This window comes from Polistes fuscatus, unplaced genomic scaffold, assembly GCF_010416935.1.
Source record: "Polistes fuscatus isolate 324 unplaced genomic scaffold, CU_Pfus_HIC Scaffold11, whole genome shotgun sequence".
Classification (NCBI taxonomy): Eukaryota; Metazoa; Arthropoda; class Insecta; order Hymenoptera; family Vespidae; genus Polistes; species Polistes fuscatus.
This window is the reverse complement of record NW_025113009.1, coordinates 2670509-2689357: the sequence shown is the minus strand read 5'-3', so window position 1 is coordinate 2689357 and position 18849 is coordinate 2670509. Positions and strand designations below refer to the sequence as shown.

The 18849-nt window shown below is 39.4% G+C and overlaps 1 protein-coding gene across 3 annotated transcripts in view; it reads right to left on the bottom strand.

Annotated features, from left to right (window-relative positions):
* The window catches only part of LOC122526244 (ubiquitin carboxyl-terminal hydrolase 48-like), a 55747-nt gene that overhangs the window by 15761 nt on the left and 21137 nt on the right, over nucleotides 1-18849 (bottom strand). For all 3 annotated transcript variants that reach the window (XM_043649533.1, XM_043649532.1, XM_043649531.1), the window contains exons 14-16: nucleotides 11938-12068; nucleotides 11262-11381; nucleotides 7781-7906 (exon numbers count right to left, since the gene is read on the bottom strand). In XM_043649533.1, coding sequence (XP_043505468.1) covers nucleotides 7781-7906; nucleotides 11262-11381; nucleotides 11938-12068 — 377 coding nt within the window. The remainder of the gene's footprint in view (nucleotides 1-7780; nucleotides 7907-11261; nucleotides 11382-11937; nucleotides 12069-18849) is intronic.

Here is an 18849-nt window from a genome sequence, read left to right as displayed (position 1 = left end):
GTCCGAAAAGGAGAAGTTTTGCTTATATATATATATATATATATAAAGAAAAAAAAATATCTATATATATTCTACGGTGAGAGAAAGGGCAAAGGGAGAGAAAGAGAGAAAGAATATGATAGAAAAAAAATCTCGTATGCTAGGGACGAATCTCATATAGGACGCAGCTGGGAATTGGGTAAGCGTCCCCGAAAAATTCATGGCGTCTCCTCTACCTCTTTTCTCTTCTTCTTCTTCCCTTTTCTCTACGTTACACGACGAATCAAAAGAGGAGAAAGAAGAGAAAATGATACTAAACGATCGTTATCGTTTACGTTTGCGCGTTCTGATCGTTCAGATATCGTTCGTGAAAGAAGGAGATTGTGTGAAATAGGGAATTTATCCGTGAAATGTTGATATTATAAACGACGTATATAGGCAAATGAGTAATGTCAGCAATCTCCCAGGGAAACCAAATCGATTAGGATGCGTATCGGGGTCTAATCTTACCGATCTAAAATCATTTTCTTTGAAATAACATCGCACACGTGTATAGATTATATGTATGTATGTACGTATGTACGTATGTATGTACATGAAATTATATTTCTAATCGTTAAATTAGAAACAATAATTAAAATGTTCTATAGATTTGCATAGGCATGAAACATATTATTAATGAGATAAATATTTATATGTGTAGTATATATATACCTGTATATTATTTCATTATATATAAAGTTATGATAAATTTTTAATTATTAAATTAGACATAGTATTTAAAATATTCCATATTGCATATGCATACAAATTTTAATATAAAATTTCAATATTTGAAGTATATATAAAATACTTTTAAAATATCAGGAAGTACTTTTAAATCATAAAAACTATTAAACAAATTCAACGTATGATACACGAATACTTGACATTAAAAAAAAGAAAAGAAAAAACAAACAAATTTGAAAATTTATAGTACATAATCGATCGTACACGTTACAATATACGTAATGTACAATAAAAGAGTAAAATTAAGCCAAAAAAAAAAAAAAATAGAAAGAAAAAAAACAAAAAATCGATCTTTCGAAATTGTCGGATTAAAAGGTTCCGAGCGTTAGATTATTTCCAACGCGTGGAGAAACGAAGTCGATGACGATGACGATGCCGTTTAGATCTGCATCGGCTTAATTGATTTATTTCCGAGTGGGCCGACCGGTCAGGTGCAGAGAAAAATAAAGAAAAAGAAAATAAGAGAGAGAGAGAGAGAGAGAGAGAACGATCGGTAGGTAGGTAGGTAGCAAAGGATCCTTCCTTCCGAAAGAATCCTTTACCTTTTTGGAACGGGGGAAAGGAAGAAGAAGAAGAAGAAGAAGACCCTTCCATTCCCTTCCTTCCATCGATCTTATCCTTCGCGGTAAGATCCGTTATTAAAGGCAATAATTATAGGACTCCCAACCACTGACACGAAGCTACCGGTCTTTAGGTACCCTAAGAGAGAACAGAATTTCGATCTAATCGTCATCGTGACATGATTTATCGAGCCAATAAAAAAAAAGAAGAAGAAGAAAAAAAGAAAAAGATTCTTTTATATGATTCCATCGAAAGAGGATAATTAGAAGTACGAAAGATTTCATCCAACGATTAGATCGTGTTAGATTAATGAAGAATATATTGTTCGATTAATTGTTAACTCAATGTCTGGATTGATAATTATCTTAAATGATATTTTATGGTGAAAGGGTGGGGGGAGGGGGGATTTACGCGTTTTGGTCGGACGGTATCAATAAGCGTTGTCGGATAAATGTTAACAATTTTTGTAATTAAAATTATAACTTTTATTTATTTTATTATTTTTAAATCAAATTAGAAATAACCTATTTTCACGTAGAACACATTTTTCTTCTTATTTTCGTGGACAGTGTATACACGTTGACACCGTTTAAAAAGTAACACGATCTCAAAGTAGATAAAAAGAATTTTCTAATGCGTAAGAGAGATTATTATACTTGAGTAAATTATTTCTAAAAGTCGTACAAACAAATACCATAAGACGAATGAAAATTGCAAAATTCCAGAAATACCGAACAACTTATATACGTACATAGAGATAGGGCAAACGTCGTTCTTCTCCTAAACGAGACGAGACAAAACGAGACGAGACGAGACGAGACGAGACAAGACGAAAAAAGAAAAGTCGAAAGAAGGAAGGACTCTGTGGAATCTGATATCGAAAAAAAGTCGATCTTGTGGTGAACAAGGACCAAAGGAAAAGCAGAGACGAGGAAACTTTCCGCGATCGCGTTGTTCGGTATGGACAATTAAATCCGAACCTTGTAGAACGGTGCTAATTGTGCAGCTCTGGTAATTAGTGTGCAACGACCCTTATACCCTCGGCTCCTTCTCAGGTGTACGAATGATGAAGATGCTGGCAGAAAGAGAGAGAGAAAGCTAAAAAACGAGATCGTTAATTCGAAGATGGTAGTCATCAAGTAACCTACCTATGATCAATTATTATTAACGTTGGTCGCTAAAAAAATAAAAAGAGAAAAATGGAAATCAATTGGAATAGATGAACTGTTAGTCGAATACTTTACAATCCCTAATTTTGTTGCCCCCCTTCAAAAATTGTAAATATAAGTTTTCGAACATTTCTATTACGGAGATATAATACTTTCTTCCGTAATCATCGACATTATCTGCACGAGAGGAAACCCTACGTTTATTTTAAAGAAGAAGAAGAAGAAGAAGAACAGAAAGAGAAAGATGAAGAAAGCAAAGTGAAAGAGAAATAGCATTTGCTCGAATGTTTCCTTTCTCTCTCTCTCTCTCTCTGTCTTCTCGCGTAAACGTGATCCTCGTTTAACAAGGTAAAGAACTACAGAAGAATAAAAGGCGAAGGGAGGAGGTAGGGAAGGAATCGTGAAGGAACCACGTGGTGTATTTTTCGCGTCTCTGCGAGTTTCTTGCTCGTAGAAACATTGCTGAAGGAAGAAGAGGAAGAAGAAGAAGAAGAAAAGATAAAGAAGGTAGGAGATGGCACTGATGCTGATGCTACTGTTGTTGTTGCTGCTGCTGCTGCTGCTACTGATGCTACTGCTGCTGCTGCTATTGGAAGAAACGTTCCCGAAGGGTCCCGCGAAATTTCACGGAATTTCGTTCGCGGAATTCCTCGACGAAGGCCCCAATAGGGGACCCTTTCCTTGGACTCGGTCTTCCTCCTCGTTACCAGAGAATCCACGAAAGGGACTAAAAGGACGATCGATGACGCTATTGGGATTCATTGCTGTTCATCGATTCCCCAAACGGATTTCGATTTGCTAGAAATGACTAGTAGAAAACAAATTGTGAAAACACTTTATCCTAATGAATAAAAACAATCAAATATTTATCAATCTTCTCGAATGATTTTCTAAGACGAAAAAAATCCTGTTCTGATCGATTATTATAAATAAAGAAAAAAGATCACGTCCGCTTTTACTCTCCTCAATCCATTCGTATCAATCGATCCAAACTTGGGCATTGAAGTCTCCAAATCGTAATAAAATCAACACGATTACGAATCCTACGTTGATATTAAACGAACGAACGAATGAATGAATGAAGAAATGAATGAATGAATGAAGGAAGAAATGAATGAAGGAAGGAATTACTCGGATGAACGTTGCGCGGGGGAACCAACCACGCGAATCGATCGATTTATTTTTCGGGTTCGAGTCTCGCGCCTTTTTCTTTTGGGGCAGGTTCGCGTTGGTTGCTGGGTATATAAAAGAGGCCTATCGGATGTTTCCAATTTTCTGTTGGCGCAGTAGAGTTGCCGCTGGCCGGTTGGTTGGTTGGTTGGTTGGTTGGTTGGCTGACTTGCTGGCTGAGTTTGCTGGCTGGCTATGAAGAGAGTCCGTAATACGGGATTCTCTCTTTTGCCAGGACTCGCGTAAGATAGAAAAAGAGAGAAATAAAAGTAACCAAGAGACCGACGAAGAGAGAGAGAAAGAGAGAGAGAGAGAGAGAGAAGGAGCGCGTCCAACGCGGACATTCGTCACACGACATCAAACGCGGGTGCCGCCCGTTGGAGACTCGACGGACCGACTCTAAAGACTCCGCTCGATCAGCCATGAAGAGCACACCGACGAGGAATTGCAAAAAAATAGGGAAAAGTGAAGGGAAGAGAACGAGCTGACTTTGTACCAAACGATATTGCTTCTTGTCGTTATTATCGCCTCTAATGCTCGACTGTCTCTTCCAAAGAGACGCATCTTCCATCTCTCTTTCTCCCTTTCTCTCTTGCTTTTGCTATTGCTTTCTCAACTCCTATCAACCCTATATTTATCATATATTTTTCATATATACAGATTCTACCTTTACATTGACGAATACTTCAAGAATAATCGTTACTTGTTTGTTCGAGAACTTCAAAGACACATTTAATGAATTTCTAAAGAATTAAATTAATATGTGAAAATGTTTTTTTAACGTGCTGCGTTAATACGAATACGATAAAGATACGAAAATAGTATGGTTGATAGAGTTGATATTTAAGTGTGTGTTAACAGTTAAATTTATGAAAAATCCAATCTCTACGCGCGTACCGGTAATTACGTTGAAAAAGTTAAAGTTCAACAATTGAATTTTTATAATATTAATCGATTTATCGTCAATCCAACGTCATAATATTACCAACACGTGTACGAAGAGACAATCGGTGTATTTAAACTGGAAGATTTTTTCTCCCCACCTTCTCCTCCTAATAAAAATAGATGATTTTTAAGGAGTTAACGTTTTCAAACGAGATAGACATTTCCTCAATGAATAATATTTCACGTCCTTGAAAGAGAGCGTAGAAAATCGTGATTCCGGTTAGGGAGATAAAAATAAGAAACACCTACAGCTGTTAAGTAAGTAAGTGTAGAGACAGAGAGAGAGAGAAAGAGAGAGAGAGGTAGATAGGTATATGACTAAACTCGTTAATCTGTATCCATTAACGAAAAAAAGAGTAATGTAAGGTGGACGTAGGTAGAGTGGCAAAGATATATCAATTTTGTAAGCGTGACCTTGAATTGCGCGAAGAATGACGTAGCTATATTAAATATCTCGCAAGAAGAAGTTCGATCGGGGCAAGGATCCCCTTGCAAGTCATCCTGGTCATTGTGTTCTCTGATATCCGATCGGTGGCTCAGGATCAAGGATAGAGAATGCTCTTGCTGCTACAGCAACAGCAACAGTAACATCAGCAACAACGAAGCAGTAGCAGCTTCACGGCGTACATTTCCAGGCCGGATTTTGTCCTCAAACGTGTCCGTCTATACAACTACGACTAGGAATCGTAGAAATTGGTCCGATAGTTTGAAGATAAATAAAAAAGAAATATTTCTATGCATTATTCTTCTTCCACGAATTTACAGAATTATCCTTTAAAAGTCTTTCACGTTTTACGTTTTCGTCGAGAACGACCAATGATCTTTACGATCGGCATTGGATCTCATCTAACGAGCTCCGACTTTACGAACTCTTCTTCTTCTTCTTCTTTTTCTTCTTCTTCTTCTTCCTCTTTTCAAGACGTTGGAATCTCTTCTAAACTCGCCTTCTTTCTACGGAATCGACTCTACCTCTCCTCCTCCCCCTTTGCGCTTATTTTCTACTCTACTACTCTAATTTTTCAACTCCGTTGTTACTACGATCGTAAATAGGCCGTTTAAAAAGGGCAAAAACTGACTCTTACCCGCAAAAGGCTTGTTTGTCATCGTTACGTTTATATCGAATTAATCCTTTAGATATCGACGTTGAATATCCGACGCCTTCAAATATATATCTTTTATAGAATTCACTAATGCAATAATACAAATCGTTTATTATAAAGACAGATAAAACTGATAGGAAAGTAGTGTAACCGTTACTAATTCGTTTAATCTTATATAATTCATTTGAATATCTAAAAGGATACCACACGAATCAATAGTGCAATGAACGCATACAGAACGACATGTTAGAACGAGAAAATAAATATATCTGACGCACTTTTCAGGTCAACGCGAGATCGGCGGAGCGTTTAAAATCGACGAAACGATTTCCAGGTGTAGTCGAGAGGTCTACGTTGAATTCTTCACGGCAAAGCAAAGCAAAGCAAAGTAAAGCAAAGCAAAGTAAAGCAAAGTAAAGTAAAGCAAAGTAAAGCAAGACGAGGCAAGATAAGCGAAGGGAAGGGAAGGGAAGGGAAGGTGAGGGAAGGTGAGGGAAGGTGAGGCAAGACGATTGCCGATTATAATTCGCAGCTAGTGTAACCACAGCCTGTAAACTAGTCGGAAGATGAGAAGCGATGCTTGCTCGTAATTCTCTTTCTCTCTTTTTTTTTTCTTTTTTCACTTGAGAGAGAGAGAGAGAGAAGGCACGTCACAAGTTAACGGTTTTAAAGTCTCTCCGAGAGAGTGGCGAGTGGCGAGCGCCGCTCTCTTCTCGGTCGGAGACTCGTTCGACTCGCTTTCATAAAATCAGTCGACTGTGAACGGAGGAATGCGACGGAATGCTGAAATTATTCCAACGACGAGCGCCATCGAACGAACGAACGAACGAACGAACGAACGAGCTGACCGAAGAAGAGGAGAAAATTTTTCTTCTCCTCGGCGAGGAATCGCTCAACGATCGCTCGAACATCGCGGGAGTGCGCTCGGTCGCACTTTTTAATCGGCAAAAAGCCCAGGAACGTCGTCGACGCCGAACCAAACCAAACCCAAACCCCAAACCCCAAACCCCGAACCCCCAGCCCAACGTACGATGATGTCCGGTGAATTTTTGGCGAGAAGATATCTCTACGCGTTCCAAAGAAAAACAAAAAGGATAAAAAGAAAAAACAAAACATAAACCAACTTCGCTGCGTCGAAGATACGTCTCGCGATCGGAATCGGAATCGGAATCGGAATCGAAATCGGTATTATCGATCGATCGGGATGATTATCGATATACTTTTATTCCGGCTTTTTCTGTTTTTTGCCAGTTTTAGTTATAGTATATCTCTCGCCAAGAATGTGATGATTTTAACAAACTTTTTCTATACATTCTAAAATTTATCCTAATATATACGAGAATTGGATTGAACATTGTTGCAATCTTAATACCTTCAAAATACTTTGATTACCCTTGTTTTTTCCTTCTTCTTCTTCTTCTTTTAATACAAATGAGAATTTAAACAGACAAAAATGAAATTATTTCCATGACAAACTGAAACCTACCAAAGTACTAGTCAAATCGACTGACTATTGACTGACGTTTGTCCGGATATGAATTATTACAAATTTTAATATCAGACCAACAGTTGTTGGAAATGGAAGATCACGAAATCGCGATTCGGAGAGTAAAACCGAGTCCTCTTATTCGTAGAAAGTAGGTACAATTAAGCAAATCTATCCGAGACAAACGAACTCTTTCGTTGGCTTCAATGGGAAATCTTAACGATTCCGATTTCTCGAGTGGTAAGTCCAATTAACGCTTCTAATCTCAAGGAAAGCGTTTCGAGTTAATCCCAAAACGAGAACGTCGTTCTTCCCGTTATCTTGGGCCATTGCCGACGTTACTTATCCATTGTCTTGGGCTTAAGGGAAACGGTCGCTAGATCTTAAATCTAAATTGCATCTCTTTGTCACTGTCCTTTTCTTAGAACAAAACAAACGTCGTATCGTCGTACACCGTCGTACCCCGAGACTTCATTCGAGGCATTACGCTAGGATTCTCACATTTTCTTTCTAATTTAGAACATAATCTCATTGATTTATAGAAAAAACAAAAACGAAAAAAAATAAGGGTGCAAGCTCACCTTTAAAGTTAAAAGTGCACCAGGAAATATCCCAAGGGCCGCTAAACTTTGACTGTGATCGGTAAGTTCGTGTTCGCCCAACATCAGATGTTGATCGTACGGTCCGGCACCGCAAATTTGCATCGTCTGAAAAAACAAAATATAAAACAAAAACGAGATGAATAACTCTTCCTTCTTTTTTATTACCAAACTGTACATATCCGGAATACCGTTCGAAAATAAAACCAGTGATAGTATTGAGCTCGATAACAAAGATGAAATAAAAGGAGAAGAAGAGGATAATAAAGAAGACAAAAATGGTAGGGAAAAACTTTTTGGATTGTAAAGAAAGTTAGAAGAGGAACATATGCAAAAGGTGAGAGAAAAAGAGGAAGAGAGAGAGAGAGAGAGCATACACGTTTCTAGGTAATTGCTTAATTTGTGAAAACAACGTTGGTGCTTCGAAAGCAGCAACAGCAAAAGTGTTTGGTTCGCGATGATACCCCCATTGACCGACCATACTTTTCCCTCTTTCCTTGTTTCTCTCATCTTGGATGATCCATTGGTTGGTTGGTTGGTTGGCTGACTGGTTGGTTGGTTGGTCGGTTGGTCGGTTGGTCCGATGACGGTGTCGGTGTAAACGCGCAGGTTGCTTCAGTTTTACGAGCGAACGAGTAACCGAGACCTCTTCCACGTTGAGAAAAGAAGAAAGAAAGAGAGAGAAAGAGAGAGAAAGAGAGAAAAGAAGAATACATTACGCGAAAGAAGATGTGCACACAGAAAGGAGACGTATAAACCCCTGGTTATACCGTTTCCAACGTAAACTGACTTAAACTGTCTACGGAATAACTCACCTCCTCTTTCTCTTCCATTTTCTACTCCGTCCTCCTCCTCCTCCTCCTCCTCGAGAGAGAGAGAGAGAGAGAGAAAGAGAAGGATTCTTTTTTTACATTCTCTAAATTTGTTTAAAATAATAACGAATTATTTTAGTCTAATTTATTATCGTATCGCGATTTAAAAAATTGATAATAATATTTGACGATTGTGTTTCGAATAAATTCTTAAACAAAACAACGATAATAAAATATTCGTTTATTGGATAATCGTTCGAAGAAAAAAAAAGGGAAGAAGAATATGATTTATTTACCAATCCCGAGAACTGTTTTTTTTTCTTCTCTATTGTTAAAGAACACAAGAGAAAAAAGAAAAAGAAGTCTATATTCCTGTAAGAGTCATGAAACCTCGAAGGCTCTTTCGTTGAAGTCTCCTCTTTCTACTCGGAGCACGAAAACCATCCGACAAAAGCGATAAATAGAGGTAGGTTTAACAGGATCGAGAAGGCAAAGTAGGTGTGGCTGGAAAATTGCTGGTGGGTTAAAGCCGTTGGTTAACTAAAGTTCGATCCTTTCATTCTCTTCTTCTTCTTCTTCTTCTTCTTCCAACAACAACAACAACAACAATAACAATATCAGCAGCAGCAACTTCTGATGTGTAATCGAGACTGACTGCAGTTATTCGAGAATTCCAATCGATACGAATCTCATTGACATGCAACTGTACTTCAATTATGTTAGTAAAACAGCACAACAATAAGAAAATATTTTCGTACAATACGAAACTCTGTTCGATAAAACGATGGCAAATTAAAATGAGGTACACGCGTTTTACTGTAAACACTGAAAGACAATAGTTAAGCGTGTAATATTATCATTTTTATCATAAAGAACGAATCGGTTTCCACAATTAAACGCGTTCTTACGTAATTCCACAAATTTCCCGTCGACGACGACATTAAACCTTATATTTCCCTTTCGAATCATTAGAATCTACCAACAGTAACACAGCGGGAACACAGTGGGCTGTAATTACACGGTACTGTTGCTTCGAAAGAAATCTCCTACCGTTTCTCTCTCTCTCTCTCTTTCTCTCTCTCCATTTGAAAGACAACAATGACAACCAACCATCGGAGGTTCTTTCGAAGAAATGGCGAAGAAATGGCGAACGAAACACAATACGATATTCTTCTAAGATTATTTTTCTTTTCCTTTTTATTTTTTTACTTTTTTTTTTGCTCATTCCCCCGCCCCGTCCCGTCCCCCCGTTTCAAGACACGATAGTTCTCGGGTGAAAGAACGATCGAGAAAAAGAATCGAACGGGTGACTTGGAATGTGATAGAGAAGGTAATATCGAGTTTACGACGATTACGTAAACGCCAACGCCATTGCGAGTTGCCCATCATGTTTCTCTGTCTTTTTCTATGTTTCTGATTATTCTCTCTCTCTCTCTCTTTCTCTCTCTTTCTGTTTCGCGGGCGCAAGCTACCACCGCTTGTCCGCACTCGACCATGAAATTCAAACATTTTTATCGAGCTTCGCACCTTTTTGCCAACACGTAAAAAGCGAAGAACGCGCGCTCGCTCGACATATTTCTCTTCTCCAGGATGACGACGACGACGACGACGATGACGACGAGAAGATGCTGTTGCTGTTGGTGTTGATCCGGCACCCTTGATCCTCATCTCATCTCCCTCTCCTTCTCTCTCTTTCGATGTTTTCCAATAACGGTCTAACGCGTGAAGAGTTCTTCTTTTCATCGCACCAAAGTGTGTACCCCGTAAAATCGAATGAAATCGAAGAAAGAAATGAATGAACGAACGAACGAACGAATGAATGAATGAACGAATGAATGAATGAATGAAAGAAGATGAAGCTTTGTGTATTCCCATTGACGATGCGATGAGAAGAGTTTACCAGAAGATATTAGAAAAGATCAACTATCTTGACTTAAAGGAAGATCCTACGAAAGGGACTACGAAAAAGATAGAGAAGAAGAAGAAGAAGAAGAAACAACGGTAACAGGAAAAAGAAAAAGATAAGAAATGAAGAATGAAAAAAAAAAGAAAAGAAAAGAAAAAAATAAAATAAGAAAGAGAGTGAGATAAAGAGAAAGAGAAAGAGAAAGAAAAGGGAAGACCTAGAATGGAAGTCTGAGTGGAGCGAAGTGGAGTGAAGTGGAGTGGATAAGTCGGAGGCCTGTTATTAGCGCGAGGTTTATGCTCTTTCGGCTTTTTGCCGGTTGCCCAAGCCAAGAAAGGGAGATGGTCCCAGCCCTCGCAATATAAATACGCTTAATAGTTTAAGCACACTGCCAGGGCCCAGGCATATGCTAACCAGCCATAACTACGCTTTACTACTTTCGTCCGGCGATGCGCCAGCCAGCCAGCCAGTCCGAGGAAGACGACCAACCAACACCAACGGGGTATGGGGGATGCTCGGGTAGAAACAGAAAAGGAAACTGGAAAAGGAAGAATTAACAAACGAGCTACCTTAGACTTTTACTGACCACAGTTTCACCTTCAGCCAGGGGTAGCTGACTGACTGACTGACTGACTGACTGACTGACTGACTTACTGACTGAATTTGCCAGTGTATCTGTCCATGACTGACAACTTCTATTTTATTGATTTACTTGTTTTTTTGTTTCTCATCAAAATATCCTTACCATAACTTTAAGTTCCTTTAACGTTATCTCCGACGAAACTTTCAATTCGTGGGATCCTTTGACTTTTCTTCTTGTCCTAGAAGGTCTCGAACTGTTCATCTTTGGTCTTTTAGCGGCGACCTGTAGCAAACAAGTGTTCAAACACGTTATATTAATTTTTAATAAATTCTTACATTAGAATCGGGAATACTTTTTATACGAAGATATGAGAATCTAAAAAAAAAAAAACGAAGGAAATGGAAGGAATAAGGTGCTATATTTTTAAGACAATCAAACGTAATAACGATTATTATCGTTGTTAATATTATTATTATTATTATTATTATTATTATTATTATTACTATAAGAGAAACGAGATTCTGAAAGAATCGTCTTATCGGGCAACATCAAACCAAAGGTGCGACCGGTTTCTGAAGAAGACTCTCTCTCTCTCTCTCTCTCTCACTGGTGACTCGGCACGTAGGGCCATTAACAAAATTCCTCGTCGTCCATCTTCGAGGACTACGAATAAGAGATCTTGAATCGAAAGAGAGAGAGAGAGAGAGAAATAAAGGATACTCGAATTAAGCGCCAACGAAAAGGACAATCGACGTTTTTTTCGATCTAATACGAGATACGGCGTTTCCTCTACGTGAAATAATAAAAAAAAAAAAACAAAAAATCTTGAGTAAATTACCTCCGTTGTAATCTCCGCCTTGGAATCGTCGCTGTCATCGACACATTTAATATAAATAACAGCCTTATCGTATTTGAGACTCTCGAGCCTTTCTTGTTCCACCCTCGCTAGCATGCAAGATGCACAGGAATCTAAAACAAAGAAAATTGAGTTGTACAAATGTGTTAGTTTCACTTACGATCAGATATTTTCTGACAACTTTTCAAAAGGTTACATCTAATTTGTAATATGTTAACCTAGGGAACACCCTTTGCTCTCTGACGTTGCTAGTAGTAAAGTCATTACTGCTTAGATTCGATCGACGACCCTTTGGGAATGAAAAAGAGAGAGAGTGAGTGAGAGAGATAGAGAGAGTGAAGAGAAGAGAAGAGAAGAGAAGAGAAAGTTATAAAGTCGAAGAGGAACGGTAACTCGTGCGACCACGTGTACAAGTGTGGGTGGAAAGCGCTGATGGCGAGATGGTAGCTCTTATCCCATGTATAATAGATTGCTTGCGGCGGCCGAGATTAATACAGTAATTAATAATATACGGTGACCAGGGCACCATAAGAAGCAGCCATTGTTGCTCGCCGGACAGCGCAAAAAGCACTGGGCTTGGAGGCCGTCGCCTCTCAGGAGCGTTACGTCATGTTCAGACAGTTTTCCAAGGGTTGTTGGAGAAAGAGAAGTAGGGGGTGAAGAAAGGAAGGAAGGAAGGAAGGAAGGAAGGAAGGAAGGAAGGAAAGAGGTTTCACTCTTTCTCTCTCTTCCTCTCTCTCACTCTCTCTCTCTTCTCCTAGTAGGAGTTCAGTAGTCACCCTACGAGCCGACCCCAAATGAATTCGAATGTTCGTCCACCCCATGGCCTTCTAATTACCGACGTGAGCACCGATATCGAAAGGACCGTGAAACGTGCCGTGACACCGACCTACCGAAAGATTATCTTCGCAAAAAGCCGTGTCAGTTTCGTGCAGGTCCATACAATCCACGATAATCGATAAATTTAAACAAATATTTTTCATACGTTTTATTTTATTCTTTTCCGTTCCACCGCTAATATTTTTTTTATTATATATATATATGAGCAAACGTAGTACATTTAAAAACAAAAACATTAAAAAGTTAAATGGCCCATATATAAGTATACGCAACAATTCAAATTATTTACAATTCATTTGCTGTAACTCGAGATAGGATTTTTGATATTGAAAATATTAAGTGAAACTTATCAAGGTAGTTATCTTTACAGTTGAAAGAGACACGAGATACGATTCCAATTCCCATTCGATTTTACGACATACCAAAAGACCATAAACGATTTCCAAAGAGTCACTTCGAACTAGACAAACCTTCAGACTGAGGTTTATTGAGGAACGATACACAATCGAGAGGAGAGTCCACAGGTTGCTCGCTCTAAGCAACCGTGTATTTCCCTAAAGTGCCATCGGAGAGCAGTCAAACCATAAACGGTAGTCGAAAGGAAGCAAAAACTTGGCTGAGATCTGGAAGAGAAGTTTCGCGGGTTCGAGGGAGAAGGGTCGATTCCTTAAAGATTTTATCCTCTCAATGCTCAACGAGAATCCTTCTCCTCGATTCGGCTCGTGGCGAACGAAATCGGAGCTTAACACAGTGAACGAGCAAACTTTCACTACAACTTTGATCCGATCTCGATTTGAACGAATTTAGTTTGGAAGAAGAGAAGAAGAAGAAGAAGAAGAAGAAGAAAAGAGGACGCCTGGGAAGAAGAAGTTCTTCTGGTTCGATGGAATATCGTTCTGAGAAAGATGTCCACTAAAGTAAGATCAAACCTTTAGATTAAGAATATCATCGAATCGTACGATTTAAATACTAACTTTCTATCGTAATGCTAAAGTAAATTTAAAGTCACGTACGTATTTTGTGTGACACACAAAACATTTGATTAAATTAATAATATTTCTATAATTAAATTTTGTTTTATAATTCTATCATTGCCTAACTGTTATCTAAACAAGAAAACAAATTGTACTGCATAACGTTTTAATGACTTTATTATTGGATAAATGTATTTCAATAATATGAGAATCGAGTATCCTTGATGTACGAATCCAAAATGTTAGCAATAAAAAAAGAATCATATCAAATGTGATGAAAAAGAAAAAAATAAAAAAAAGGAGAAACAACGTTCATAGAATCGTAGAGTTGATTATAGCCGACAAATCAAAAGGACACTCGGCTACCGTAAAAGTTAAGAAGCCGAGATCCCATATTGGGAATTACTATGGCACGGAAGCGTGAAAGACCGGACTTATATTAGGGTAGAAACGAAAAGAGGAGCTGCCACTGCTGCTGCTGCTGTTGCTGCTGCTGCTGCTGCGGCGCATCGTGGACGGTAAAAATTGGCGAAAGAGAGGAAAAAGAAAAAAAAAAAGAAAAAGCGAACGATCGTCACGGTTAGACGAAAAGCAAGAATGGTCGTTGGCGAACGCCTCGGAGCACGAAACGCGATCCGAAGGGGTCTGTCGCGTCATCCGGTGAGGTGATTAATGTGATGCCGAGAGGAGGAAAAAAAAGAAAAAACGAAAAAGAAAGGAAAGGAAGGTCGATGCTTAGAAATTGAGAAAGTCGTAAAAGTAATGACGCGCGTGCCACTCGAAATTCTTCTAACATTGCATTTAATAAGACAACGCAACATTTTCATCTTCGAATCCTCCCAAGTGTCACTTTCTCAAAGGAAAGAAAAAAGAAAAGAAAAAAAAATACCTAGTATTACAAATTTGGAGAACGCATGCACACGCTAGCTACTTTCGTGAAGATCTTACTTTTGTTTATTATTATTATTAAAAAGAAAAAGTATCTTGATCGTTCAGACACGTTTTAGCTAATCTCCGAAAAGTTGGTAAGGTCTTCGATCAAAATCGAAAGCACGTTAAGGAAAGGAAAAAGAAAAAAAAAAAAAAAGAAGTTGGCGGGTGATATTATATTAAAAAGACTCTATGACTTTCATTCATAACTCTGGATTGAACACGTGAATGAAAGATTGATGCTTTCCCCCCTATGTACCTTTAACGTTGGGAGGGAAAGTAAGGTTGATCTTTTTCTTTCCTTCTTTTTGTATTCTTTCGTCGTTAATAAATAAGATAATAAATATGATATTTGTTACACAATAGAAGGATGAAGACAATCTTTCAACGATATACAATTGAACTAATTAAAATGATTTTTCTAATCGCAAAATAAAAAAAAAAAAAACAAGAAGGAAAGAAGAGATGAGGTAAGGGTAAAATAGGAGCTTTTTGGTTCGTTTAAGTGAAACAACAATTGTTGGAAGTTACTTAAGGATCGCATCTTCGAAGAAACGAAGGAGGCTGGTGGTAATAATGATTTTGCTAACGAACGTCTTCGAGCGCCACAACAAAGTCGAAAGGTAATCCTCTTAGATGACAACGAAGTAGGAACAACTTGCGTATACGCGTGTAATCGGGGCTTAAATGCGGTATTACAAGTGGCTGCTTCTCGAATCTACAAACGGAATCTGCGCAAAACACCTTTCAAGATGGAACCAAAATAAACAGATAAAAACTTTAATCGGAAAAAAAGAAAAAAAAAGAAAAAGAAAGTATTAGCGGAAAACGCAAAGAGAAATGTTTAGATCGATCTATAATTTCATTCAAAAACAAAATGAATATTTTCGTTACGAGTTAAATATAATATTAATATAATACAGTAGTGAAACGCGCGTCAGAAGTCTTAAGGTTTTACGTAGTTGACACTTTGCGGAAAGCCGTGAAGAAAAAGAGAGTAGATAGAGAGCCTAAACGAGCTTTATCCTTGTTTTATCTTGTTTTCCACCTCCCTATTCCACATTGGAGAGTCCGCAGGGCCGAGCATCGGTCATCTAAGCGCTCCATTTAATCCTGGAGGAAAAGGATCCCTCGTTGAGCACGGACAAGTGGGGATCTCCTGGCAGGATAAGAGAAGAGAAGGACCAAGAAGAAGGAAGAGGAGGAAAAGGTGGGAAGGGAAGAGAAGGGAAGGGAAGGGATGGGGAATGGGGTTGGGTTAGCGTTCGTGTGCCACGGTAGAACTTCAACGCTAATTCGACCCAACGAAATATCTCTCCTGCACGAGTTTTCTTCCTTTCTCTTGCGATTACCTAAACGAAATTACTTCCTCACCCTATGAGAAGAAAAACGATCTATGTCTCTTTGTCTTATCACGTCTCTTAAGCATCCCCCCCCTCCTCTCTCTGTACGTATGTATCTGTATTATTCGGAAAATGACAAATAAATTAATCCCTGCGACGAATTCGATTATACGTTGTAGATCGTAGATTTTTCTTGAATCGTTGAAAATCAATCGAGTATATTATCGTATCGAAATAAAAGAGGATATTAGAGAAAGGGAACTAAGAACACAATCATAAAGGCGTGTTCATTGCTCGTAGGATGCATATATTAAGACGTGTCCGGCACACTTGTCGCAGAAAAGGGAGAGAGAGCTAACAAATGTCTCTCCTGAAGCAGCGTTTGACCCCTGCTAAGACCCCAAACCTTCTCTCAGGAATCTAAATCTCGACTCGACTCGACTCGAAAACGTATTCTCCCCCTTTGCCCTCCCACCTTCCCGCCATCATAGCGCAACGTCCAAGTGAAGCAGTGCAACTGAAGCGACCACATTCTCCTCCCTTTGTAGGAAACTAATCAGCAAATTCGTGTTCTAAATCTAAATCGCCGTCCGAATATTAATTCGAGACCGGCCACCTCTATCTATCTCTATCTCTATCTCTCAAGCTCTTTTACTCCTTCCATAGTTTCTATCTATGTATCTTGTTCTCTCTCTCTCTCTCACACACACACACACACTCTCTCTCTATCTTTGTCCCATGTGTTCGTTCGGTTCTCCTGGTTTTGCGATACAGACGCAGAGCAGTACCGTAGCTAAGGACACGCCTGATTTGTAGCACAGCCTGGCGCCTAAGCGATATTTACGAGCGTCGTTCGTAGAATCGAAACGCCGTACGCAACAACGACGACACGCTAACTTTACAGAAACGCTTTTTTAATTGCATATCAAACGTGACTACCACCACCATCACCAGGAAGCAAGCACAAGACCTTTTTCAAACGCGTTCCAATCTAACTCGGACGTTCTATCCTCCCCACAATGTTTTAAGAATTAACGATAATCGTTGCCCTTTAAATAAAAAAAAAAAAAACACGTTCTCGATCGATTTTTCATTTTCATCTAATCCAGATTATTTAAATTTGCGCGATAAAAAATATAATACTCGTAATTACAATGATTTATCGAGTAATACGAAGAATAATATTACAAAAGATTTTCGTCCTCGACTTAATGGTAAATTGTAATCCGGATAATCATAGTAAATCGTCGGACATTTCTATTTCCAAACGGGCTCATGTGGCGGACAAGTTCAACATCAAGGTTTCTCGTTAAGTCGTCGATCGTCTTTTGCCACTCGACCATTAACCGAGTGTGTTTCTCCTATGAGAAACATTTCTTTCTTTCTTTCTTCCTCGATACTCCTCCTCCTCTTCTTCTTCCGACGGCATCGTCATCAAGAAAGAAAAAGGATAGATAGAAAGAGTAGGCAACATCGGTTAGGGTGGTATTCAATCGCGTCACCTCCGGTTCTCTTTTCGAGCTCGACGAGTTGGCAGGAGTTGAGTTGAGTTGAGTTGAGTTTGAGTTTGAGTTTGAGTTGAGCTGCTGCTGCTACTGCTGCTGCTTAGACGAGGGCACCGTAGACTATCGGGTGATTGATACGAGGTTGGACGGTGCCTAATGTGCCCTCGTGTACGAGAGAAAGACGCCAGAAAAGAGGGAGAAAAGAAGAGACGACGACGGGAGGAGGGGAGGGGGAGGTAGGGAGGGAGAGAGAAAGAGATAGAGAGAAACGACCACCCTCCAAGGCTTTAAGAGTGGAACGATCGTCCGGCCGAAGCTCGTTAGTCAGGGCCGTATCAGTCACCGAAAGCAACCACCGATTTTTTGTCCTCCTTCCACCTCCTCCCTTTTCTCTATCTATCTATCTATCCATCTCTATCTATCTCTCTCTTTCCCTTTCCCTTTCCCTTTCTCTCTTTCATTCTACCGCTTTCACCCACCAAATTCGAGAGCACGAACCGTACCCTTAAAATAAGCTAAATTGTCTGTTTGTTCTAGACTCGTCGGTCTTCGTCTTGCACGTTGAAAGAAAGAAAGAAAGAGAAAGAGAGAGAGATAAAGGGAGTAATTTAAAGGACAAGAGGGTAGGGCAATTATCGTAGCCACGTAATGAGAGGAAAATTCTTTCCCGAAAATCGACTGAAGATTATTTGAAAGTTGTAATCTAACGCAAATAAGAAGACATCTCCATTTCCTTTGGAATGAACTACTCTATCGAGTTGTCGAAAGAAGGTTTGTTTCTGTTAGATAGATAAGGTAGAAAATCAAAGAACTGAAAGGCGGCCTCCTAAGCGAAATGCTTCTGTGTGGCTCCGTTCCGCGTTTGCAATTCAAATGGTTGTGTCCGGCCGTCAAGAACGGCAGGCGGCCAGCAACCGGGCAGGCGGGCAACCAGAAGCAAACAACCAGGCAGGCAGCCAGGCAAACAAGCAAGCAAGCAACCAACCAACCAACCAGGCAGGCCGGCGAGGAACTGTTCGAAAACGTGCCTTGACAAATGTCGATGAAAGAAAAAAAATATAAGAAGGAAGGCTAAAGGAAAGGGAGAGAGGGTAGTCCGCGAGCGATAGACGGACAAGACAATGGGATGTTTAGAGATATTCGTGTTACGTCCCGCCAACCAAACGGACGTACCAGCTCTACTTCGTGAAACCACACGGATGTCCTTCTTTCTCTGCCATCTCGTCTTTCTCATCCTTCTACACTACTCTCTTTCACCCCACCTTTTACTTCGGAAAGCCAATTTGCCTGCCAGACGGACGA